This window comes from Phoenix dactylifera, chromosome 8, assembly GCF_009389715.1.
Source record: "Phoenix dactylifera cultivar Barhee BC4 chromosome 8, palm_55x_up_171113_PBpolish2nd_filt_p, whole genome shotgun sequence".
Lineage (NCBI taxonomy): Eukaryota > Viridiplantae > Streptophyta > Magnoliopsida > Arecales > Arecaceae > Phoenix > Phoenix dactylifera.
The window spans coordinates 24,694,443-24,711,801 of record NC_052399.1 but is presented as its reverse complement, the minus strand read 5'-3'; the positions used below and the strand labels follow the sequence as shown (position 1 = coordinate 24,711,801).

At 36.1% G+C, this 17,359-nt stretch overlaps 1 protein-coding gene across 2 annotated transcripts; it reads left to right on the top strand.

The window, feature by feature from the left end:
* The first annotated feature begins 4,230 nt into the window (after nt 1-4,230).
* On the top strand, nt 4,231-16,313 carry LOC103715345 (putative 1-phosphatidylinositol-3-phosphate 5-kinase FAB1C). 2 transcript variants are annotated; one of them, XM_008802941.4, is made up of 12 exons: nt 4,231-5,503; nt 5,586-6,362; nt 6,460-6,613; nt 6,686-7,030; nt 8,730-9,569; nt 9,659-9,990; nt 10,086-10,212; nt 10,299-10,460; nt 10,599-12,200; nt 12,295-12,561; nt 15,553-15,847; nt 15,968-16,313. In XM_008802941.4, the coding sequence occupies exons 1-11, from the start codon at nt 5,028-5,030 to the stop codon at nt 15,805-15,807; spliced, it is 5,337 nt and encodes a 1,778-aa protein (XP_008801163.2). In that variant the 5' UTR covers nt 4,231-5,027; the 3' UTR covers nt 15,808-15,847; nt 15,968-16,313. The 2 variants fall into 2 exon arrangements, with proteins under 2 accessions (XP_008801163.2, XP_008801162.2); XM_008802940.4 differs by having other exon boundaries at nt 15,553-16,313.
* Nucleotides 16,314-17,359: the final 1,046 nt, after the last annotated feature.

Below are 17,359 nucleotides of genomic sequence, written 5' to 3'. Positions count from 1 at the left end.
TTGACCTATTTAATAAATAGGTCGGATTTGGATTGATAAATTTTTGACCCAAGCCGCATCCATCTAACCCAACCCGATTGTCACCCCTAGTTTTATGACTTGTTTTAATATATTGCACTATGAAATGCTTTAATTTGGTAATAATTGTTATTTTTCTTAAATGATGTATTGATATAAAGAAACTTATACTTGATCTGGTATGATAGAGTATGATTTTCTTACTAAGCTGTGTCGCTCATATATCTTTATTTTTATTTTTCTCTCTAGGTGAATAGGGTCAGTAGGGACGAAGGATGGTCAAAGCTTGGAGTTCGTGTTAGCAAGTTTGGCGAATTATATAGCAGAACTTTAGTTCTTTAATTGTTTATGAAGTTGTAGCTTAGTAATCTTCTAAATATTGAGGATTATGGGTTAGTATTTATATTTGATGTCGATGCTCTAAAATAATATTTATTGTATTTAATTAATAATAAAATTGAACTTTTATTTAATATATTTTTTTGAGTTAAATTTGGAAGTTAAGATGGATTTGAAAGTTAAATAAAATATTTGGCTTCCTATTGCCCTGGGTTGTACCCCCTCAATAGTGCGGCCATCTTATGCTCTGAATATGAGGCGTGACGATTGATGTCTCATTACAATTGGGGCAATTTATAAGACGTGGTTCAATTATAAATTCTCATACTAATATTGCATGGGTGTAAGGAAATTTTGGAATGATTGTGGATGTCTCAAAGCATGTTTTCCTTCGTTTATGTTATAAATGGTCTTATTTGCTATAGCAATACATAATACTTCTGGATAGGCTTTTTCTATTTAAGGTTATTAAGTAAATTTGAGCAAATTTTCAACGTGATGGGAACCGCAACGAAAACAAAATCTTGATCGCGGAGTCCCATCCACGAACAGTGAGAAAGGAGATAAAAAATGTAAGGAAAGATGAGAAAAAGAATGTCAGTATTTTGTTCAATAATTATGTCTAATGTGCCAGCACCATATCAGTAGGCATCTAAGCTTGTAAGCTTACTCCTCTTTTTTTTTTTTTTTTCTTTTTAGAAAAAGGGAGGAGAAATCATACCCAACTCACTGAGATAATGAAAAAGAATAATAACAAAATAAGAGAAAAACAAAGCCCCTTTTCACTCATCCTAATACCAATCCAATAATACCGAAAGCTTTTGAAGAAATATCTTAGCATCTCTCTTAGAAAATAACATTAATTCCAAGTCCAAAGCAAACCAATTAGTTTTGAAGAAACATCTTCTATGAAAACACAAACAATTACTTATCTCACTTATCATCTCATGAGACTTTATCCTCTAAACAATTAAAGCTACATAAATTTTGAATATTTCAACTCGGTTTGAGTGAGCTGGCTATTCAACCAAGCCAACAAGTTTCAATGCTATTCAGCTAAGTCAACTAATTCTAGCAGGAGAAATTGGCCGTCAAGTAATCAAAGAACATTGTCTTCTTCATCTCTGTAGGGACTGATCATCTTCTAGCTTTAAACGTGCATGGCACAATCCCTACTTATCACAACTTCTCAAGTTTTCATCTTCTTCAATCCTCTTCAACCTAGATCCCAAACCCAACATGATTCAAACTCAAAAGCTTCTCGACTTCTCAACAAATACTTTGCTAAATAAAAAGAAAGAAAAATTTCCAAACATTTTTCATCGTTCAAGTGCCTACGAGATATCATAGAATCCCCCTGCAATCAAAAGATGCTAGAAAAAAATAAAAAATTCTCATCCATTATATACCCTTACATTTTTTCAAAAATGGAGGACAAATGTTGACTAATATGATATGAGGGATTAGATGCCTTTGTCCATATTTATGGAATGCAAGGATTTAGTACAAAAAAACTAAAAGCCATTTTATTATATACCACCTGCAAGGGGAATCGAACTATTAACATATTAATTAGAAAAGAACCACCCAAACACCACAACAATGGCATATATAGTTGAAATTAATGTTTATTTTCGCTTATTAAAAGTTTATTCCCATTAAATGCTATGATACTCATATTTTAATAATTATTTATTTTCATAAAACATTTTAATCTTTTTTCCTTTGATAAAATTAAAAAATGAATAACTACATCTTTTCTTTGTGATATTTTCAAAATAATTCTACTTAAAAATTTTTAAAAGTATCGGTAACTTATGGTATTCCATCCTATATTTTTATATAATTTTTGCTTCATAAATTCTTCAAAATATAGATAAGTTTATTTAGGTGCTGCAGTTAAAGAATAATGGTGGTATTTAATATATAAATTTTTAACACTTTTATATTGTATGTATTTTATTTATATAATTTAATATTTTTAATTAATTTTTATATAAAATTTGGCCGGACCAATGATTTAGACTCTTAGTCAAATCAATCTTGCACATCCTCATTTTGAATCAAATTGAACCCAACATTAATAGATATTTGCTAATCTTTTTATTTTATTTTAGGTAATTATATCTTCAAAAAGTATTTCTGTCTTATCAAGAGGAGCTACAGATTGATACCTTAGCTTAAATTTGTTAAGTATTTGATAACAGCCTATTTTATCTCTCATCCTTCAATCTCCTAAACTACCTAGTGAAATTCTCCCTTTTCCTTCTTTCCAAGAAGTACAAGAGAACTTTCTACCTTTTTGGAGGCTTTATAGCAATGTAGAAAATAAAAAAATGAAGCCTTCAAAAACAATCTAAAATAGACTAATAAAAAGTAGGTAAAAAAGTTATTGTCTGGGAAGGCAGAGTCCCCAACCAATCACCGGTCATGGGCCCAGAGGAAGCTCTTTCTTTCTCTCTCTGCTTTTATCAGTCATGACGATAAAGAATTTTCTAATTGTTTGTGTTAATTTGCTCCTCCACCCAAGTTCACCTTGGAACTTTGGGATTTGTAAACCTGCTCATCTTACAAAAATTTGTAGGGATAGTAAAATTTGTAGGTATAGTATTTTTTGACTCTCTTTCACCCTCTCAAAAAAATTGAATAACTTGCCACCTCTTTTCATAATTTTCTTTCTTTCATGAGAAACGAGAGGGGTTTATTTCCCACCAATTGCAACTAATTGAAAATAGGCAGATTCATACTCAGGTTACTGGATACCATATTCTTGTGACTTTGTACTAATTGTAACCTACTTTTTATGTTACTTAATCTTCTAAGAAGAGTCGAAGCACAATAACATAAGTTTTGTTATGTTTTACTAGATTTATGAACATATATACATGTACAATATTTCTATCCAACAATTTAGCATGACCACCAATTTTCCATCTCTCATCAACCCACTAAACTTCTAGACAAAAATGTCCCACTTTCTTCTCTCCAGGAAATAAAAAAAGAACTCTTTAGACTCTATAGCAATGTAGAGAAGTATTCTAAAAAGAAAATAAAACACTCAAAAAAAAAAACTTGACTAGCAAAAAAAAAAGAAAAAAGTTGTTTGTGGGGGTTGGTCCTAGCCGATCAATGATTAGGGCCTAAAGGAATCCCTCGCTAATTTTATTAATTTTGAAGGAAGAGAATTTTCTATTTCTTTGTCTTAATTTGCTGATCTTACAAATATGTATACATATCTTATCTTCCATCTGTCTTTCAACCTCTCCAAAAATCTCAAATTTTATCTTATTTATTTTCATAATCTTCTTTCTTTCTTTAAGCAAAGAGAGGGGATTATCCCCTATCAACCGGACATAAGCAAGATTTAAACCCCAATAAATTTACCAATTAAACTAGTTTCTGACCATTTTCAACATTATTGGAGCTTCCAAAAAGAGACGAAAATTATTAACATAAATCTCATTATGTTTACTAAATCTCTGCACATACGTTGCATTTGCAAATTTTTAGAAATATCTGTTGCAATAATTATTTCATTTCACTTAATCTAGTCATGGATTGAGATACAAATTTCTAAAAAAAGTAAAATTTTATTAAAATATAGTCCTCCACCGGAGAGTAATCAAGAATTTATTGATCCTTTTAGATAAGGCTATTTGACAGTGTCAACAAATTATTCTTTATATTCATAAAATTGGCTGTATCTTGTTTTAAAAATATATAAATTATATTTATCATATTATCATATTTTAATTTTTTTTAAAAAATAGTTTGTTATTTTTTTAATGTTTATAATTTTTATATGTCATAAGTTATGACAAGCCGCCGTCAGCCCACCCAAGCCCCTAGTATTTAGTACCCAAAATTCTCTCTCTCTCTCTCTCTCTCTCTCTCTCTCCCTGTCCATCTCTTCTACTCATTCTCTTCTGCTCGCGACGGCAGAACTTCGTTCTGAAAATTCGATTCGCTCCTCCAAATAAAGAAACCAGGATCGTGAAACAAGCCACTTGATTCTACCATCTTTCTCCCTTTCTTTTGGCTCTCCAGATTATATTTGGCAGGTTAATGGGGGCAGGATTTCTCGCTGGACAATGGGATCCTCCGCCGCCGCGGCGATTCCGATATCCACTCCAGTTCCCAAAGATACGGAGCGCTTTCCCTCCTCCTCGTCCTCTTAATCCTTCTCCTCAGCTAGTCTGTCTCTTAGATTGAGTGATCTTTGTCGCCCCATGGTCAGAGACCCACTCGGATGCCTTGTCGAGCAGTCGGGGGTCGGTTAGCGGCATCCACGATCTCTTCTAGTGCCGCTGCTGTTCGCTGTCATTCGATTCTGGTATGATATAGTAGGGTTTCTGGCTTCTCTTTGCTCTGGGTTTGATAGTTTTGCTTCGATTGTAGATATACGTAACACTGTCGCCATCACCTCCTAGAGAATTTTTGGTCTTTCAGGAAGGTGCGGGCTTTACTGCCGAATTCTAGAGATTTCACCTTGTCCCCTTCGTATTTTTTCCGGTGGGCAGTTGAATGCTTGTTGTCGATCTCTGTATTTTTTGGAGCTTTTTTTTTCTTTTTTCTTTTTGCCCCGATGGATCTTTGGTAGAAGGGAGGCATTTTTATGAGGAGGGAAGGGGAACTGATGGGTTTTTTATGACTGGGAGCAGTTTGAGTTTATGGGAGTAGCCGATCACCTAATTCTTGATCTGATACAAAAGGTCAGGTCTTTGATCTTCTGTCCATTGGCAAGTGTTTCCGAATCGTTGATGCCGGGCGGCGTCAGAGGCGGCAGCAGCGACCGCCTGATGTGTTATGATTGCCGGGCGGGGTTGGGGGGGTCCGTTTGCGGGCACCGGTGTCGGAGCTGCGGCCGGGTGTTTTGCTGGAAGTGCATGCAGAGCGGGGGCAGCAGCGGCTTGAGTGGGGAACCAGTGGAGGAGCTGCCCAAATACTGCAAGTTCTGCTTCCAGGTCATTTCTGGGCACAGGGACGTAGCTGTGAAGCGCCGGGGTGAGAAAGTTAGTCCTTTGGTGTCTCCAGAGTTCGTCCCCAAGTCACCTCTGTCTGGATCCGGCAGTAACATCAAGCCTGGTGGTCCGCCAGAGCTGCAGCAGTTTTCGTCTACACAGATGCTTCGTTGCTCCACCAGCAGGTAATTCTTTCTCCTTTTACATCCATTAGATATCAGGTTATTCTTGTGTGGGTATTGAGTGCTTGGTCTTATAATTTTGAAGGAGTGATGTAGAAGAAGTGGTCGATGAAGCTGGAAAGCAATTTTTGAGCCCGTTGAGTGAGTTCTCTCCGGATGTCTCTGATATAGATGCCATTAGTACCGGTTCTGGGAATGAGATTTGCGGTTTCAAGTCAATAACTTCAAGTCCTTTAGATAGCCCTAGTAGGACAGTTGAGAAAGGGGATGTTAGCCCTATGTCACGAAAAATTGGTCTTTTTGATCAAGATTCTCTAGGCTACTTGCGTAAACCTGGAGGGGAATCTGAGGTTTTTTTGGAACATGGAAGCGATTGCACATATGACAATCTCTCAGTTTACCAGAATCAAGAAAGCCAAAAGGCTCAACAGCCCTTGGATTTTGCGAACAATTTGCGTATTTGGTGTCCTCCGCCCCCTGAAGATGAGGGGGATGATATGGAGACTGGAGTTTTTGAGTGTGATGATGACGATGATGAGGTTGGCGACTCAGGCAAGCTATTCTCATCTTGTAGCTTCAGCAGTGATGTGTTCCGGATAAAGGAAAAATCTAATGAAGTGCAGAAAGAACTTTTAAGGAATGCTGTACGCGGGCATTTCAGGGCTCTTATCTCTCAGTTATTGAAAGGGGAAGGTGTTCATGTTGGCAATGAGAACGGTGGGGAGGGCTGGCTGGAAGTTGTTTCCTCACTGGCATGGCAAGCAGCTAATTTTGTGAAACCAGATACTAGCAAAGGCGGCAGCATGGATCCTGGTAATTATGTGAAGGTCAAGTGCATAGCATCAGGAAGGCCAATGGATAGGTATGCATTATGGTGATTTAATATTTATTGAAGAATTTTTTACCATTTTGTCACCTTGTTTGGAAAACTCATGGGAGGTTATTCATTCCATTTGCAGCACCCTTATTAAAGGAGTAGTTTGTACTAAGAATATAAAACATAAACGCATGGTCTCACAGCACAGAAACCCTAGGTTGCTTCTTTTGGGAGGAGCCCTGGAGTACCAGAAAGTTCCAAATAAGTTGGCATCAATAAATACTGTACTTGAACAGGTTATAATCTGGCCTTGTTTGTATTTTCATCTCTACATATCTAATTCAGACTCTAAAGGTCCAATTGCACAGGAAATTGATCACCTGAAAATGGCTGTTGGAAAGATAGAGCTCCATCGGCCAAATGTGCTTCTAGTTGAAAAAAGTGTCTCTTCATATGCTCAAGAATATCTTTTGGCAAAAGAGATATCATTGGTGTTGAATGTCAAGAGGCCACTTTTGGAGAGAATATCACGGTGTACTGGTGCTCAGATAGTTCCATCCATTGATAATGTTGCATCAGCTAGGTTAGGATACTGTGAAATGTTCCGGGTAGAGAAAGTTTCTGAAGAAGGTTCTTCTGCCAACCATCCAAACAAGAAGTCTGTTAAAACTTTGATGTTCTTTGAGGGCTGTCCAAGACGGTTAGGGTGCACGGTAACTGTCAGTTTCCTTCTCATTTGTTGCTATTGCATGCTTGAAAATTTATCATTTGTTTATATAGCTGCAATAGTGTTATAAGTCATTTTTTCTTTTGAAAGTTGATACAAGTACAGATATATAATGTGCAAGTGATGTGCTTTAATTGTTGAGAGCCACAAGGTGTATATGCTTTCAGCAACATTAGCTTTTTGATAGTTTTATAATTAATTTAACTATTTTTCTTGTTTCTAATCTAAGAGATGATATCAATGTCATAAAGCCTATTCCATGGTTCATTATTCTCGTCTATAAATTAGGGAATAAATTGTCAAGCTTTTTCACATTTGCATTATAGAAGATGATTTGAAAAATAATTATATAAATCTAATGTAAAACCATAAAGATAAAGATTCTAGTTTGCCTATGGTCAAACATCTTAAGTGGTTTGTGTAGTAGCCCAGCCCGATTTGCTTGGGTTAATGTCCTCAGTGACAACTATCTTAAATCTTGGAAGCCACACTCTTTACATTTATCTCAAAACTATGTTCGTTCTTTACTACTTATGCCTTCTGTTTGCTTTTGTTGCCACTTAGCCTAACATGATTCCTTCCTTTTATCTTGGAATATCATTTGAACAAGTGGTTGCAACTATTATTGCAAAGTAAAAACAGTATATCGTTGAGCATGGTTGTCAAATTGCCTAGGAAGTCTTAAACATTGACCCATTTAAATGCCTAGATAGAACACCTTGGTTGCTAGGCAGGTGATTGTGCTAAAAAAAAGCATAAAAAATGATAAAATTGTTTAATTTAATATTTAAGTTCCTAAAGTTAATAAAAGTATATCAAGAATATCATATTGATTAATTACTTTAGTTTTACTTTTTTTTATTAAGTGATTTGAAGTATCTAAATTTCCTTAGAAACATAATATATTAAAGCATCAATCAGTATCTAGGGAAAACTTCATAAATGGATTCAATTTATTCCTCTCTTGGATTAAATGCTTGTTTTATAAACAGAGGATGAGTTAAATAATTTAATATAGATCAATAAACAAGGTACCTGCCTGAGACAAAGATGGCCCCTAAGCAGCCAGGTGCCAGCTAAGCACTTGAGTTGCCATCTTGCTGGAAGGCCAGGAAAGTGCCAGGCAGCTGGGTTATTGAGTTGTCTAAATGCCTAGGCAGGATTGTCTAGGTATCTTGGCAACTTGCTAGTGACAATGTTGCCATCAAGTTGTTTAGGCTATTCTATAAACATTCATATGATCTGAAAGATTGAACGCTACATGGATTTATGCCATCATATATCATTGCACTTTGATTTAAAAACCTTGTTTTAGAACAGTGATCAGGATATCTTATTGTCTAAGTAACTTTATATCCCAAACTCGAGCTAGAAAAACTTTAAGGTGCATAATCTCAGATCTATTAATTTCCCATTATTTTTAACCATAACTGTTCTTTTGGCTCATATTCGAATAAATGCCCAATCTACATATGTTGTCTGGTCTCCATACGTTAGGAATCAACTGGCCTTGTACATAATACTTCTTTCCCATGTATGGCATCTTTGGACAAGTACTCTTATACCATAGCCAAAACTCTACTAATAACTAAAAAAGCTGTAATGTCTGGCATTTTATTTTATTTTAAATTAGTATACTGCAGGTTTTGTTCATGTCCCTCATCCACTTATGTTACTTCATGTAGGTTCTTTTAAGGGGTACAAGTCGTGATGAATTAAAGAAGGTTAAACATGTTGTTCAATTTGCAAGTTTTGCAGCTTATCATCTATCACTTGAGACCTCATTCCTTGCAGATGAGGGTGCAACACTTCCTAAAATTCCTTTGAAACCTCCATTGACCATGAGGCAGAAGCTCGTGAATGCTGATACCTTTGTTTCAACGGCATCTACTTTAGGTTTCTCTGACATGTGCCAAACAAGTAGAGACAAGTATCAAGGAGTTGGATTAGGAAGCAAGCTTGAAACAGAGTGTCTTTCTTCATCCTCAAATGTTTTATCTTTAAAAATGGATGGAGTGAAAATTAGATTTGAGCAAAAACAATGCAAATCGTCATCTGATTGTATGAATTCTGGAAGTTTCTTAGGTTTGTCTTCAACATATAGTCAAAACTATAGGGACTTTATAGTTGGATCAACTCCAGATACGTCTACTTATGGTTTTGGGGGTTCAGTATCCCCATTCCATTTCAAAGAACCAGGTTGTTCTTCATATTTTCCAACCGATATTGGAATTCATCAAGGTGGAATATTGGAGAAATCAGGTATAGAAAGAAGCAACTTAGCAAATGATAAGAATCTAAAATCTGTTGATGAACATAGAAGAACAGACTTAGATGACGGGGATGAGGTTCCGATAGATTACTTGTCGACTGCAGAAAATCACCAAAGCATCTTGGTTTCCTTATCAAGCACTTGTGTCTTAAAAGGCACAGTGTGTGAACGCTCTCAACTCTTCCGTATCAAATTCTATGGTAGTTTTGATAAGCCACTTGGAAGATATCTCCATGATGACTTGTTTGACCAGGTAAATATGTGTTAGTGAATTACATACTATTTTGAGCCATTGAGCTATTATCTTTTTTTAACATAAAATGTGTTGCCTCTCGCAATCAGACATCTTACTGTCATATATGTAAAGAGCCAGCAGAAGCCCATGTTCAGTGTTATACTCACCAGCAAGGCAGTCTTACAATTAGCGTTAGGCGGCTTCCTGAAATAAAATTACCTGGAGAACGTGATGGAAGGATATGGATGTGGCATAGATGCCTCAAGTGTGAACTTCAGGATGGAGTCCCGCCTGCTGCACATAGAGTAGTCATGTCTGATGCTGCATGGGGGCTTTCATTTGGAAAATTCTTGGAGCTCAGCTTTTCAAATCATGCAACTGCTAACCGTATTGCAAGTTGTGGCCATTCTCTCCAGAAAGACTGCCTAAGATTTTATGGGTATGTGGTCATTATATGTGAAAATAACTTTTGATGTAAACTCCTGTTTACTTTTGTCCTTCAAGTGCAATTCATTCCTTATTTTCTTTTGGCAGGTTTGGGAGCATGGTTGCCTTCTTTCGCTATTCCCCTGTAGATATTCTATCTGTTAACTTGCCACCCTCAACTCTGGATTTCACTAGCCGGATTCAGCAAGAGTTGGTGAGAAAAGAGGCAGCTAAGGTATGCTGTTAAACTTCTTCTGTATATTATGTTCATGCTATTCAGGCATTACTGTCTATTAATATATTTGAATGATTACTTCATAGATATCCAATAAAGTGGAATTCTTGCATGCGGAAGTGTCTAAAGTGCTTCAAGGAATTGAAAAGAAGATCACAAATTCTGAGCATGAACCCTTGAAGGCAAGCATACCTAAGCACATAACTGTGTTGAGGGAGTTGCTTAAAAGAGGAAAAAATGAGTATGAAGTAAGTTTCATTAACAGTTGATTATTTTAGAATTTCATTTTTTTAAACTGATGACAGAGGCTTCTGAGAGAGCACTTCAAGTTCAACTCTGAATAATGATAAAAAAGAATTCTTATTATCTTTCTTACATGATAACAGGTTTTGCTGCAAACAGTTAAGATAGAGAATATTCAACTATTCAATGCAACCATTGATATTTTAGAGCTCAATCGCTTGAGACGCAACCTTCTACTTGATGCTTATTTGTGGGATTATCTACTCTATCTGTTAGACTCATTGTCTAAAGCTGAAAGTTATACTGCTAAGTTTGATCCAAAACTTCCAGAAATTTTCTCCCCCACCAAGCTGAAAGATTGGAGGGATGAATTATTTTCTAAGGATTGGCAGCTTAGGACCTCATCAGAAAAAAATATTGCAAAGACATCGACCTTGTTAGGAACTCCTAGGAAATCTATGTTGTCAAAGCAGCAAGAGGAGATAAGCTTGCAGGTTTTGGAGAGTAATTCAAGCAACATGGTTGAATTGAACCTTTCAATTGAGTCTACTGAGGGTTATGTGGGCCCAGCAGGTCTTAACTTGGCCTCTGGTCACTGTCGTGGATATGATGAGAGAAATGTAGTTGCTGAAGCTAGCATTGACACTTTATCCTTGGAGGACTTACCTTCACCTGTCTCTAGTCTATCTGATCAAATAGATTTGGCATGGACTGGTTCAGGGCAGTTAGTGATGGATCCACCCAAAGATGGTCCTGAAGATGATTCAGTTGGATCTTCAAGTCTGATGGATAGCCCATGCTATAAGAAGGTAATGTCCCCAGTCAGAGTTTATTCATTTGACTCTGCTCTAAAATTCAGAGACAGGGTACATGGTGGATTGTCTCCATCATTGCATTTGACTTCATTCAAATCATTTGATGCCTCTGGAGATTCTGTGAGCATGTTTAGGGATCCGTTAAACATTAGAAGAGCCTATTCTCAAAGGTCTCCGAGGGATATACAGAGATGGGATATTCTTCTCGGTCGTACACCCATATACATCTCATCAGTGTCTCATATGGTGAGTGATGGGGCTCGATTGCTACTTCCTCAAACAGGTCTTATTGATGGAGTCATTGCAGTATATGACGATGAGCCCACCAGCATAATATCCTATGCCATGACTTCCAGAGAGTATGCTGAATTCATAGCATCCAAACTAAATCAGCATGTGGACTTGAATGGAAAGGAACAAACCAGTGGTATGTGGAATCAAACGGGCTGCCATGCAGAAGCTAAGAATTTTGCAGCTCAAGAATCTGTTGCCCAGTACCAGTCGAATGATACCCAATCTCGGTGCTATGGATCTGATGGAACTCAACTCTCACAAGAGAACCCTTCAGATCCCAAGGAATCCCATTTCAGAATTTCTTTTGATGATGAATCTTCATTTCCTTCAGACAAGGTAAAATATTCTGTGACATGTTATTTTGGAAGACAATTTGATGCACTCAGGAAGAAATGCTGCCCAAATGAATTGGATTATATCCGTTCCCTAAGCCGCTGTAAGAAATGGAGTGCGCAAGGTGGTAAAAGCAACGTGTATTTTGCCAAGTCATTGGATGAGAGATTTATCATAAAGCAAGTCACGAAAACAGAGTTAGATTCTTTTGAAGACTTTGCTCCTGAATACTTCAAGTATTTGACAGAGTCAATAACTTCTGGAAGCCCCACTTGTCTAGCCAAAATCCTTGGTATTTATCAGGTTGTCTATCCACTATTATAGTTTTAGTTTACACATTTGAATGAGTTAAACAGAGTGAAACACATTGAGCTTATGATTGATCTCTTTATCTTAGGTGACTGTCAAACACTTGAAAGGTGGCCGAGAGATAAAGATGGATTTAATGGTGATGGAGAATCTCTTCTTTAGGAGGAATATATCAAGAGTTTATGATCTCAAAGGCTCATTGCGCTCCCGTTATAACCCTGATGCTTCAGGAGACAACAGAGTTTTATTAGATCTGAACTTGTTAGAGACACTCCGCACAAAGCCCATTTTCTTGGGAAGCAAGGCAAAGAGAAGCTTAGAACGGGCTGTATGGAATGATACTTCTTTTCTTGCGGTATAAAATCTTATCCCTGTGAATCCCTTCTTTGATTATGGATGAAAGTTTTACCTCTAAAATGTTATACTTGATTTCTAATGAACTCATCATTTTCTTTTGCTTTTTGGGAGCTTTCCTCAAGCTATATTTTGCATGCATCATGTAAATTCTGACAAGATGGGTAAATGGTTTGTCTCTCTCTTTACATCATTGAGACTGATTTTCACAGTGAATAGTGCCAATGTAAACCTGTGCCAGATATTTGTTGTTAGCAGTATGAAAGTACGATGGTTTGCAGCTGTAATTTCTCTGAAGTCTTAACAGTTCCATAACCATAACCAGCAAGTCTTATTCCATCTTTTGCCAATTTCATTGTCATCTGTTGCAACATGTGTTGCATTATGTACAAATGGAAGCATTCTGATATCTTGCATTTCTACATGAATTCATGCTTTTCGCTTTTTTTAATCCTTCTCACATAGTCAAAACCCTAGGGTGTCCAATACTTCCCATGCCATTTGAACAGATTTTTCATTCATTTTGTTAGCTGTTTACATATCCTTTTCTTTGGTATATTTTGTTTTGGTTACAAGAGGTCCTCAGGCATATATTATAATATTACAATCTTTTGAATCTTTATTAGGTAGTCTTCCCCTAGAAGTGACTTGAGATACAAATGAAAATGCTCATACACGTACCATATAGAGTACCAGTGATTCTATAGAGTTGCGTTTGCAAGCCAGTTAGTAGGCTCACTCAAGATCAACTTTAATGATGAAGAGATGGCTCCAAAAGTTAATTCTGCAAGTGCCCAATATTTGCCGAAAGATTCACTCGGTGTGTTGGTAGTTTTGCCCCAAGACTTAGAAACTGTGTGAATTTTAAAGGGTATTCTTTAGATGCTCCAAACTTTTCTTTTTTATTTTTGTATAGCTAAGTTTCTAAGGATGCAAAATATTACTCTCTCAGATAGAGCAATGCGTCCAAACCCAGCCTTGATATGAAAGATATGGTGGTTCACAACTATGTGATTGGCCCATGCTGTGCCATTACTTTAGTCAGTTGAGCTTATTCTATATTATTGTTGTCAGCTTTGATTCTTAGCCTTTATATCCACGAGGTTGCATTCATAACCTACTCTATGAATACTATCCTCTCTCTCTGTCAAATTATTATGTGTATGGGAGTCTGCTTAGGTCTTACCTCAGCATCTCTTTTTTTTCCTTAGCATCAAAGGATGACTTATAAGTCTGTACTTCAGTCTTTATTGCTCATGCTAATACCATCTCAATCAGTTCTGCATCACTTTATCACCTTTTGACACAATTCTAAGGCCTTCTATTATGTAAACACAGCCTAACTATATTTCCATCCTTTTTTGCAATGCCTACTTTGATATTTTCCTTTTACAATGGGCATTGTAGCTTTTTTTTTTTTGGATCCTTGGACTCTCTTCACCGTCTGAGATAGCAACATACGCAATGTCAACAGATTTATTGTTATTATGTAGAGTGTTTTTAAGGTCTAAAGTTGTATATGCAAAACTTGCATAACTATGAGTTTCCATTGCATCCATTCATATGAATTTACTGTGTGTTTATCACTTCTAACTAGGAACTAAATTTCTTTATAAAGCGTCACCAAGACCATAATCCTTTTATCTTATTTTGGTTGAGGTTGTTTATAAGACCTCGATTATGCAAATCTTTCTACTAAGAGCTGAATTTAGTATTCACCATGTCTATATCATTAATTTATCATGTCATTCTGCAACCTCCTTTATGGTCATTAGTTCTTGTATAGATGTATTGCAAAGAGTAGTGAAACCTCTCTCAGTGGCTTACTCGTTGCTACTCTTGTTCACCTTTATTATCTGCCATACCATTACTTTTTGAGAAACTATACATCAATCTGAACAATGTTTAGTGCCTTTTGTTCTCTTAGTCTTCAAACTTACATGCAATAAAGTGACATCTCTGATTTTACCTTTTTAGCATAAAACCAATTCTCTACCATGTTTTTGCACTGCAAGATTGGAACTGGTTTAACATTTTAAGGTTTTATTCCTCTTATTTTGCCTTGTCATGTATCTCATGAGTGTGGTCACTATTAAGAATAAAGAGATGCATAACTGGCTCGAATGGTAACCTTGATGATGACTAAAATTGCAGATGAGTTTTAACAGGCTTTTATGATGATCCATGTCAGGATAATTTTGGAACGGATTGTGGTCTCTCTAATTGTTTTCTAATTAGACTAACCTCCATTTGAGGTTTCCCCCCTTCTTTTCTTTCTTCTATTTCACAAAAAAACATGAATCCTTTTTAGTTCAGGTCGGATCAGGGCTGCTATAGGGACAATAACCCAGTTCAAACTTTTGAGACATTCTGATCATTATTGGGTAATTCCATTGTTTGGCAAGCCTAAAGGGAACTTATTTTGTTTTTTGAAAATTTTAACTTAGAAATGTTGGAAAAATTATCATATCTGAAAAATCTTTCACAGAAATCTGTCTGGTGCCAGCCATTAGTTTTTGTTATACTAAATCATCAATGAGCCTGTATATCATTCCTCCATTAAAGTATGAGAGAATGACATGATCCAAGCATTCGGTGTGATCCATCTCAAAATTAGGGGGCAGCAGAATAGGTCTGACACAGATTTTCAGTTGACTATTTGGATATGATAGGCCCTCTGAAAAGAGGGAATGAACAAATGCAAATTCTGAAGCCTGATGGCAATAACTCGTAAAATAGGAAAATTCAACCAACCATAGTTGACCGAGATAATGCCTGCTAGTTATGGTTTTCTGGTCTAAGTTGTTTTACTGTTTTCATCATTTTCATGATGGACTTTGACAATCCTCTTCACCATGGCTGACTGCAACTTATTAGAATTTTCTGTTGAAGATAGTTTAAGTGACCTGCATGTTTTAAAAGAATAATTATGAATAAGTATTTTTTTCATCTTATTGATATTTATGCTTTTGTTGTTTCCTTTTTATTCCAGTCTGGGGATGTCATGGACTACTCACTATTGGTTGGCATTGACGAGGATCGGAAGGAGCTCGTTATAGGAATCATCGATTTCATGAGGCAGTATACATGGGACAAGCAACTGGAAACCTGGGTCAAGGCCTCAGGCATACTTGGTGGTCCCAAAGATGCATCACCAACTATTATATATCCAATGCAATACAAGAAACGGTTCAGGAAAGCCATGTCCAAGTATTTCCTCACTGTCCCTGACCAGTGGTCTTCATGAGCCCCATTTTTCAATTGCCATAGATGCATCATTTCTACAGGTAAACAGTATACTACATAATCATATGCAAATCAAGAAATACATAGAGAAATATGTTGTACCATGCATTGGATTACTTAATTCAAATTTCCTCTTAATATCATGTTTTTGTATTTGATAGATGGGACCAAACTCACTTGACATCAAGCATGGTTATTGCCATGTCCAGACACTTTTTCTAGAGGTTTGATCCCTCTACATTCTTTTATTAACTGTATGTAATGTACATTGGACTTGTTGAACAAGGTAAACATTCATAGGCTAAAGCATGGGAGCCACTGAAGAGTGTGTTGCTTGTCGAATTCTTAATGCTGTCGTTTGTATTTCAACAAGTGTGAAATATTCCTACCAGAAAAACTAGTGTAGAATCTTACTAGTTAGGAGGTTGAAAGCTAGTTTATGGATATCAATGGGCATGCAATGAACTCTCTTACTCAGATAATTGTATTTCCTTGATTTTGACTTCAGTTTTGTTTCTTTTATCTGGTATCCTAATGAAATGTTATGTTCCTTAATGGCCGGAGGGTTGCTCCCAAATGCCTTGCTATGATCTCCTGAGAAAGAACTCTAGGCCCAAATACTAACAAAACAAAACTAAACTGAGTACTTCTTAATTTCCTTCTTTGAATTAAAAAGAAAATGAGCTATATCCCGCCCATTTCCTTCTTTGAACTGTATTTGTGGACAGATGCAGGTGCAGGATACAAAAACCTATGCCATGGTTGAAGACCTTTTTGTTGCGTCTGGAGATGCAGCCAAAAATGGTCTCATCCTGAAAGGCAGGCTCTACATGCAACCATCCTCGCCCATTCTCTCCTACAATCATATAACACTGGTATTATTATAATTATAATAATAAAAAATTATCATAATATTATCATGATTCTTGTTATAATAGTTCTTATAGGATTAAATGATAATTAATATCATCATATGCAATTATAATATATTATATAAATATTATAATAATATAATTTAATTACAAAACAAAGATATACAAATATAATAATTGTTATTCCAATAATACGATAATAATTATTGCCATATATTATCAATACTAGTTGACTATTATAATGAGGTAATATGATAATCATATACCATATAATATGATTTACTATATAATATACAATGTTTGCTATATTATATTACATTATATTATATTATAGAGTAAATTATGCTGACCCTCTTCGAGATTTGGGGTAATTATAGGTTTTCATCCAATATTTTAGAAATATATATTCTGGTAAGTTACTTTTGCTGTGTACATTATATATCACCTCCTGTTAAACAAACAAACAGAGCTTTGAGAGGAGGTTCTATATCATCTGCATCATGGCCTCATTTTGCGTAACCTAATTTAAGAGGGATGGGTCCACCATGCCACCAGCCATCATTTCCAACTCTGATAATAGAGAAATTTCAGTGGCCACAGCACAATCACTTTGAATAGCAACCCATTGACTGTGAGGCTACAACAACCAAGCACACTGAACCACATTGCCCAATCACTGTT

Bases quoted from the DNA above. Each gene is read 5' to 3' on its own strand.
- LOC103715345 (XM_008802941.4), top strand. From the start codon at position 5,028: ATGGGAGTAGCCGATCACCTAATTCTTGATCTGATACAAAAGGTCAGG. The intron at 7,031-8,729 runs GTAACTGTCAGT...TACTTCATGTAG, and splicing joins CAAGACGGTTAGGGTGCACG to GTTCTTTTAAGGGGTACAAG. The intron at 9,991-10,085 runs GTATGTGGTCAT...TTCTTTTGGCAG, and splicing joins GACTGCCTAAGATTTTATGG to GTTTGGGAGCATGGTTGCCT.